Consider the following 10,069-nt stretch of genomic DNA (forward strand, 5'->3'; position numbering starts at 1 on the left):
AGCTTAAATAAAAATTCAGATCACAAATAATCTTAAGAGTTAGTTAGCTTAGAGATAAACAAGAAACACAAAAGAAAACCACATGAATCTACCTTTAAATATTAGCATTCATATTACAAGAAATAAGAAAATATTTAAAAAAATAAAATTATTAGGTCAAGTCACAACATAAAATAGAGAAATAAGATAAACAATATTTCATTAATATTCATACCTATTTCTAATTTACCTTCATATATTCTTAACTTTTCAAAAAGATCCAAGATATGATCAAATAGCATTTTGGTGTCTGAACTTCTCAGCCTCAATTTATACCAGCTTGCTACCACAAAAATCCTAAAACCTCAATTTTCTTTTTTTAATTTAAGACAACTCTTACTCAACTTTTCTCCTTCATAGCAGCTGTTTATAGATAGTAGGGAGCCAAGAATGAAGGACAGTAACAGATGGAAAGCAAAAAGTACAACAGCTATCTTAAGTTCAGCTTTCAACATTGCTGGTTGAGTTTGGAACCAAAACCTCTTAACAACTGGCAGATAATAGCTAAATCTTAACAGGCAAAGAAGAAATATTTTCTTTGGGACAGCTGCTATCTAGGAGAAGAAAACCAAGGTCCCTTAATACTGCCTAAATATAATGTGTGGCTTATTATAGAGAAATCTTTAGCAATGTAAGTTTAACCAGTAAGTGTCACAACTGATCAATACTTACTACTTGAAAAAAAAGAAACAAACAAAAAATCACACTAGTCACAAATTTCCACAGTATACACATGAGAATTAATTTTAATCTGATTTGACTCCTTGACACTAACTGATCATCAATGAAATATGGTATGGAAAGATCACAGAGTAGAAAACAAGCAAAGATTAGTTTATACAACAGTGACTATATACATCAGAAGGAAAACATGCTAGCTAATGCAACATTAAGGCCCAAATGCTAAGCATTTCCAAAGTCACAGAAGCCCCAAAGAACCCATAAATTACAAATTCACCACATTACATGCATGCAATGTTCACTTTTGTTTTACCCATAAAAGGATACACAGAATTTTGCTGTAAATACCAGACACATTTACAATATATGCAAAAATTAGAATGCAAGTGTTATATTTCTTATATTTAAGCCTCAAATGTGCCAACAGTGAAAATTCATTTATTTTTAAGAATGGAGAAAAGAGATCAAATATAAATATTTAGAGAAATAAGATGTAACTCTGCATTTGGAAAGCCATACAAATATTCCTTTTATGTGTCCAAACTAAATTATCAATGGACCAATTGGATGGATGTATACTATGTGCTTTACTATTTGATTTGCTCAAATGTGACATTCTAATAGGCACCATTGTCTAGTGTTGATACCGAATCACATTTGTAAGTGAACTATTTGGTTCATGTTTCACATACTTCCGGTGTGTGTGATCACATAAAGGAGAAGCTGTGCATCTTAGTTTGGGGTTATTTAGTTACAAAGACGACCCTCTATAAGTTTTTAGACTTTCCAAAATATTGCAGAACTTAAATTACTTTAAACTAACTATATCTAATACTTATTAAACAAATGTGCCATGAGTGTTTTGGACCTTCAAGTATAATTTTAACCAAGGAAAAACATGTAGGATAAGAGGCTAGAAAGGATTTCATAAGGCCATCTAATTCATCTCATTGTACCAAGCACTGAGCACACTAGATTCTTCGTATGCTTTACTAACTATGTTAAGCACATCCACTGTTTTATTAAATAATTTACTTTACTACCTAACCATTTTGGGGGGGGGGGAGTTATATTTAAGATTTTTAAATTTTGTGATGTTCTGGCCAAAATTTTAGCTTTTGTTTGGCATTCTGAAAAGTCCTAATTTTAAACAAAGATGGAAAAGTAGACACCTTTCTAAAAAACTTGTCAGTATTATGATCCAAGAAGTTTGATGTAGCAAAAGCAAAGGGACCAGTGAAAAAGCGTGCTTTAGAATTTGTTTTATTTCCGATGAAACCAAATACTTCTATTGTGATCACAACCTTCACATTTGATGCAGACAGGAGAGCTTAATTATAACCATTTATGACAGTATGATAGACAAAGCCAAATGTCTGCCACATAGATGATTACTTCTTCTGGAGAGAGTAAACTGATAAGCTTGACTTTACGATTAATTCAACTAAAGAAAATGGATGCACTGCTTCAATATTCAGCCTGAAAACGTTTAGTACTTTCTGCAAACTTAAATTTAGTTTAGAAAGGTTAATATTTTCTTTCTAAACTATGGCATATACTATATATAGCATTTTTAATATATTTATATATAATTATTTGCACATCAGCTTTAGAAGGAATTTGCAGATTTATTTTGATAGACTGATCTCATCTCAACTGTTAAGGTTTAGGGCGCTTCCGCGGTACTGTTATTTGAAGGCGGAGCATCAGGATCAGGCTCGGAGGAAGCAGCTGCAGATGATTCGATAACAGCAGGTGGGAAATGACGGCGGCACACAGGGCACGTTCCCGACTGGAGGGAGAAAAACAAGTTAAGAGCCACCAGAAACATCTTAACTGCCATACAAGTAACTTAATAAAGAAAAAATAGTATCATTATCCCAATAACAAATCAAGTATCTTAAAAACAAAAACCAAATCAACTTCAAACCAATACAATACAGGAAGACAAAATTTTAGTGCTATTTCCTCTGCACCCCAATAAGACTAATTTCTTTGAGAATACACAATGCCTCTCAATCATGTTTGTACCTTTAAGGTCATTCATCTTTCATTTAGTGAGTTTTTATTAAGAGCCTCCACATTCACGCTGATGCTGCGGTAGAGGCTGAGCAAAAAATCTTGGTGCATATCTGCACAAAGTCAGAGTTTAGCTGAGCAATGATCTGAATTGAATCGTTATTATTTAATCTATTATGCACATATTAGAAAAATCACACACCTATTTAATTCACACCAAACCATTCCCCCCAGGAGCTTCCTCCATTATACTAAAGCCTCACTTCAGTGCAGCACAGATTTGTCAAAACAAAGGACCTCAGACCTTCTTTATAAGCCATGTAATTTCTTTCCAAAACGAGATAATAAGTTAGATGCCTTCTAAATGATAAAACAATTAACTATAGACCTGAGAGGGAAGGTGGGAAGTTGTACTAGGAGTACGACACTTTAGGACCAATGGAAGATGACAGAGATATGTCATCTGATGACAGATCATCTTTCAAATCTGATCTTTTTCCCAAAGAGATCATGCTATTGAAGGTGACAAAGAACCGTATCTTGGGAACCTTCTCCCCAGAGGAAACCAGGAAAGGCTTCACATTAAGCTGTTTCCTGACAGGAGAGAGACTGAAGAGGTTATTACCTTGGATTATAGAAAAGTCAAGTACAATTCAATGCTGTAATTCACAGATAACGTTTACAATTTAAGAATTCAATTTGACATTCACTGTGCACTCACCATATAGACTGGGCCCTAACAGCAACATTTTAGAGTCAAACAGATGAGTGTGGTCTTGGTCAAACACATACCAGCGGTGCAACCTTGGATGAATAATAATCATTGGAAAGTGGGAATAAGGATACCAACATATCCTAGAGTTACTGTGAGGATTAAATGGGAAAATATATAGGAATCATCCATCAGTGCCTGACACGCAGCAGGCACAAAAACCACTGCTTCTGAAGTCTCTGAAACTATTGTGGCAATTTAAAAAAAGGGTATATTAATGACAGAAGAGGTGGAGTTTAAGCTGGGCCTACCTAGATCATCTAATCTTACAGATGGTATAGGGGGAAGACCATGCCAGGTATCATGAGCAAATGTACAGAAGAGTAAATCTGAAGACACAGACTGGGGTTGAGACCAGAGAAGGCTTTGAAAGCCAACACAGAAACTTTAGATTATTCCACAGGTGACTGGAAGTCTCGGTTTCTCTCTCTTTCTATTTTGAGAAGGGAAGTAACATGATCAAAACTACACTGTAGAAAATACCTCCAATGGAGGTAAGGAAATAAAGTAGGTAGCTATAATAGTAATTTAGGCAACAAGGGTTGCAGGTCTGATGTGTGGGAGTGCAAGTGTAATGAGGGGATGGACCTCACAGACACAGGCACACACAAGACTGTTAAGACTCGGTGGCTCTGCATTTTCTGCATTCCCACTAATCTCAGTAGTACTTACTTCTATGACTACCACTGTCTTGTGCAGGCGCTGAAAGTTCTTTTCTACTGAATTCTAACTTTAATTATTAATATGTTTACCAATAATTTTCCTACACTATGTGTTTACTATTAATATGTGCCAGGTACTATATTAAATTCATTATGGACTATTTACTTCAACCTTTATAAAAACCCTAGAGGTAGGTATATTGTGTGGTACAGCTATCTAGGCTATATCAACATAATGCCAAATAAACAGGTTAAGAAAAATTATCTAAAACACTATTTCCCAAATTATGTTATAAGGGAGGGGAGAGATAAAAGAAAGCAGTATTTTAAAAACAATTCAGAATCCAGGATTACACCTCAGTCCAGAATGCCAGGAAGTTTCATGAGACTTGAGACACACATGATCTCTACATAGGCAATACTTATCAAATTGTAGTTACCGGGAGGTATTATGGGTTATCTCATTTAGTTCTCACAACATTACGTGATATATATGTCATCATCAGTATCATTTAACAAATGCTATAAAGTTAAAGGCAAAAAATTCCAGCAATAACCAATTATACAACTTTTGACCTTGATTCAAATGAGCATAAGATTGCAAAAATGTTTTTATGTATTTCACCAATCTAACTCTAAAAATATTCTAGAGCAATCCTCTAAAAATTATGGGTAAAATTTAATGTAATCACAATTAGAATCCTAAAATGAATTCTTTTCTGAGAGAGAAGCAAATAAATAATTTAAAGCTCATATAGAAAAAAAACTGCCCAAGAATAAGGTACGAAAAAAATATAGAAAAAAATAGCATAGTCCTATGAAAAATAATTAAAAAAAAACTCAAAGCATAAGGGTTTAAGCAACTGAGAAAAACTGTAGCTATATATACTCCTGGATGGAAATACTAGTCATGGGGGGTCTGGGGTGGGTAGCAAGAGGAGTAGTGAGGAAGCAAGGGGAATTGAGGAGAAGTAAGGAAACAAAAGACTGTAGCAAATGAAAAAATATGCAAGTAATGTTTCATAAAAGTAGAATAAAAAACTACAATACAAATTGAATATGCATACAGACGTAAAATAGAAGCTAACATAAAAAACTAAATGATATATTTGATTTCATAAAGAAACAGTCAACATTTCTATGTTGGATTTCAGAGATTTTAAAAAGAGTTTAGAGAAAGATGAAGTGATAGTAGGAGAGGAACAGCAAAGAAAGAAAATGGGAAGAAGAGAAGGGAGGAAGGAAACGGGAGTGAAAAAGGGAGGAGAAAAGAAAGGGAGTAGTTACAGAGAAGAGAGAGTGCTATATCCATGAGTAAATAAGCCGAGAAAGTGATTTGGGAATTCCTACTGAGCTGGATGGTAAACATCCTTTATGCAAAAATAGAGTTCACAGAGCAGGTTTAAGTAAAACTCTTTCTTTTATTTAAGTAACTCAAATATACTTAAATTTACTGGGTAAATATTTAAAGAATATATAAAAATTAGAATAGGAGCTACTTAGCAGGTTATTAAATATCTCCCACACATATTTTCAGAAACATCAACCCTTATTAGTGGAATACTTGTACACGGTTACAGTATATTTGTGTCAAAGGCTTTGCTTGAGATGCTTTTGCAAACCCAAATTTCAGGATTATAATTAAAGTTCTAATTGGCTTTATTTTCAAATCATTTTTTCAGATATTTAATCAATTCCTAAAGTGATTAAAAATATGTTACTGTTGTCTATGTTGTTTTTTAGACAATGTTAATAAAGTAAAATAGTTCCATATTATCCCCGATCCATAGTCATTAAAGGCAGCCAGTTTTTCCCACTGTATTGAAAAGTGCTACACAGATAAAGTTGAATGAAATAGGCTTAAAAGACACTACTATTATTAACTTGTAGGACAAACTACTAAAGTATTAATTTTAAAGAGAGTGATTCTAAAACTCACCTTCTGTAGCCAAATTGAGACACAAGGTTTGTGAAAGAAATGATGACAGGGCAACTCTGTTGCTATATCATCCTTAATATATTCACTGCAACAGATTGGACAGCACTGCTCCTGACCAATAGCTGAAATCAACAAGTAATTTAGATGTATCAATCACATAAAGTCCAATTTTTAAAAAACTGAAAATCAACATATTATGCTCATGGATAATACCTATGGAAGATAAAAGAACCAGACTTTGATCAATTAATTGGCAAATATGTTTCTAATACATGACAATTTGGAATTTGATGAACACTGCTTTTATAGAAAAGTTGACTGAGGAACATTTGTCTCAGCCTATCACTTGATAAATTCAAATACTTTTCTACTAGTTGAAAGTTTGTCAGCATCAGGTTTCTGTAGAAAATCTAAAGGAAGTTTCTAATAGTCAAGTATTTCTTCTTCTAGGTACACTGATAATATACCTAAATATGCAACATGTCCTTCAACATCTGAGATCAACTTTGCCCTTACCAGTGTGATCTTCAAGAACAAGGGTCTCTGGAAGACCATCAATGCTTTCCTTACTGGCTGGTGGATTGGCCACCTCAACATCTACTGCGAGAGACTCTAAATGTGCCAGGGCAGTCTGAAAAAGAAAAGTTACAGTTCTTCGTTAAAAAAAACTTCGAAACAGTAATAGAAAACTATTTCTTAAAGTATTTGCCAAAGTTATATCACCATTATTCTCTTCCTGTTTCTTTTGTTTCATTCAGTCCCTTGCTCCTTTTGCCCTTCCCAAAGGAACTGCCACAATCACCATCAAACCAAAATATCAAACACACATACACACACAGTCCAACTTTTCACAAGTAAAACAAAAATCTATCTTGTCTCAATAATTATCTACTTGCTCACCATATTTATATTTTCTGAGAAGTGGTTAATTCTTCCAACTATGAGTTCCTGTGTGGGATCAATAATATAAAAGAAAGTAAACACTTTAGATAAGTTCACTTCATTAAAATAAAACATGACCAAGGTTACTAAATGTTCAAGGTACGGAAGTAAATAATGCACTCCTGAATGGCTATGTCTACTACTGGCACAGCTTAGCACATCCACATTGCCAGTTCACAAGTATTACTAGGTTATTTGGGTTACGAACTTCATTTAGGGGTTCAAATGCCTGTATAAAGTTACTGTTCTAATGGGAATAGAAAGAACATCAGATCATATGACCCTAAAAGCAATCACTGCAACAACAAAAATAAATAAATGGAACCTAATCAAATTAAAAATCTTCTGCACAGCCAAGGAAACTATCATGAGAGCAAACACACAACCTACAGAATAGGAGAAAATATCCGCATGCTACACATCCAATAAAGGGCTGATAATTAGAATCTATATAGAACTCAGGAAAATCAGCAAGAAAAAAAATCAAACAACCCTATCAAAAGTGGGCAAAGAACATGAACAGAAACTTTTCAAAAGAAGATAGACTAATGGCCAAGAAACATATGAAAAAATTTTCAAAATCTCTAATCATCAGGGAAATGCAAATCAAAACCACAATGAGATAAAATTAACTTCAGCAATAATGGTTTTTATCAAAAAGTCCCAAAACAACAAATGCTGGCGTGGATGTGGAGAGATAGGAACACTCATACACTGCTGGTGGGACTGCCAATTAGTACAAGCTCTGTGGTAAATAACATGGAAATACCTCAAAGAACTAAAACAGAACTACCATTTCATACAGCAATCCCACTACTAGGCATTTACCCAAAGGAAAAAAAGTCATTCTATAATAAAGACATCTGCACTCGAATGTTTATAGCAGCACAATTCACAATTGCAAAGATGTGGAAACATCCCAAGTGCCCACCAAAACATGAGTGGATTAATAAAATGTAGTATATATATACTATGGAGTACTACTCAATCATAGAAAACAATGGTGAACTAGCATCTCCTCTATTATCCTGGATGGAGCTAGATCCTATTCTTCGAAGTGAGGTATCACAAGAATGGAAAAACAAGCACCACATGCACTCACTATCAAATTGGTACTAACTGATCACCACTTAGGTGCACACATGGAAGTACTATTCATCGGGTACAGGGCAGGTTGCGGGTGGGGAGGCGGGGATGGGTAAATTCAGAACTAATGGGTGTGGAGCATACTGTCTAGGGGGTGGGCTCCGGCTTGAACAGTGCAAAGGCAATATATGTAACCAAAATACTTGTACCCCCATAAGATTCTGAAATTTAAAAATAAATAAATAAGCAAATAAAATGATAGCAAACCAAATCCAACAGATTATCAAATAAATAATCCACCATGACCAAGTGGACTTCATCCCAGAGATGTAAGGATGGTTCAACATACAAAAATCAATAAATGTGATTCACCACATAAACAGAAGCAAAAACAAAGATCATGTGATCATCTCAATAGATGCAGAAAAAGTTTTCAACAAAATCCAGCACCCTTTCATGATAAAAAAAACCCTCAACAAACTAGGCACAGAAGGAACATATCTCAAAATTATTAAAGCCATATATGACAAACCCACAGCCAGCATCATATTGAATGGGGAAAAGTTGAAAGCATTCCCACTAAGAACCGAAACAAGACAAGGATGCCCACTATCACCACTTCTATTCAGTATAGTGCAGGAAGTCCTACCAGAGCAATCAGGCCAGAAAAAGAAATAAAGGGTATCCAAATTGGGAAAGAGGAGGCCAAACTATCGCTTTTTGCTGAGGACGTGATCTTATACCTAGAAAACCCCAAAGAATCCATCAAGAGTCTCCTGGAATTGATAAATAAATTCAACTAAGTCTCAGGTTACAAAATCAATGTATACTTTTCAAGCATTCCTATACACCAATAACAGTCAAGCCAAGTGTCAAATCAAAGACTTAATACCATTCACGATAGTGACAAAGAAAATAAAATACCTAGCAATACACTTAACCAAGGAGGTGAAAGATCTCTACAAAGAGAACCATGAAACACTGAGGAAAGAAATTAGAGATGACACAAAAAAAATAGAAAAACATATCATGTTCATGAATCAGTAGAATCAACATAGTTATTAAAATGTCTATATTACCTAAAGTGATTTATAGATTCAATGCAGTCCCTATCAAAATACCAATTTATAGATTCAATGCAGTCCCTATCAAAATACCAAAGTCATATTTCACAGAGCTAGAAAAAATAATTCTACACTTTGTTTGGAACCAGAAAAGAGCCTGTATAGCCAAAACAATCATAAACAAAGAGAACAAATCTGGAGGTATCACATTACCAGACTCAAACTATACTACAAGGCTGTAGGAACCAAAACAGCATGGTATTGGCACAAAAATAGAGACATAGACCAAAGAACAAAACAGAGAACCCAGATAGACAAACATCCACATACAGCCAACTGATCTTTGACAAAGCAGACAAAAATATATACTGAAAAAAGAAGCCCTATTCAATAAATAGTGCTTGGGATATTGGATAGCCACATGCAGAAGAATGAAACAGGATCCATGTCTCTGACCACTTACAATAAATAATTCAAGATGGATAACAGACTTAAATGTACGGCATGAAACCATAGGAATGCTAGAAGGAAATGTTGTAAAAACTCTTCTAGATATCAGCCAAGAAAAAGATTTTATGACTAAAATCCCAATGGCAATCACAGCAACAACAAAAATAAATAAATGGAACATGATTAAAAGGTTTCTGCATAGCTAAGGCAATAAAATAGAGAAAAGAGACAACCTACAGAATGGGAGAAAATATTCATAAGCTACACATCCAATAAAGAGCTAATAACCAAGAATTTGCAAGGAACTCAAGCAAATCGGCAAGAAAAAAAAAAGCCATTAAGAAGTGGGCAAAAGACATGAACAGAAGCTTTTCAAAACAAGATAGACAAATGGCCAATGAACATAGGAAAAAAT

The 10,069-nt window shown here is 34.4% G+C and overlaps 1 protein-coding gene across 1 annotated transcript in view; it reads right to left on the reverse strand.

Annotated features, from left to right (window-relative positions):
• Positions 1-360: 360 nt before the first annotated feature.
• Positions 361-10,069, reverse strand: part of PJA2 (praja ring finger 2, E3 ubiquitin protein ligase) — an 83,870-nt gene continuing 74,161 nt past the window's right edge. Inside the window, exons 8-10 of the mRNA XM_012647373.1 lie at positions 6,629-6,743; positions 6,113-6,234; positions 361-2,512 (exon numbers count right to left, since the gene is read on the reverse strand). Coding sequence (XP_012502827.1) covers positions 2,387-2,512; positions 6,113-6,234; positions 6,629-6,743 — 363 coding nt within the window. The 3' untranslated portion in view covers positions 361-2,386. The remainder of the gene's footprint in view (positions 2,513-6,112; positions 6,235-6,628; positions 6,744-10,069) is intronic.

This window comes from Propithecus coquereli, unplaced genomic scaffold, assembly GCF_000956105.1.
Source record: "Propithecus coquereli isolate 6110/MARCELLA unplaced genomic scaffold, Pcoq_1.0 Scaffold265, whole genome shotgun sequence".
NCBI classification, from domain to species: Eukaryota; Metazoa; Chordata; class Mammalia; order Primates; family Indriidae; genus Propithecus; species Propithecus coquereli.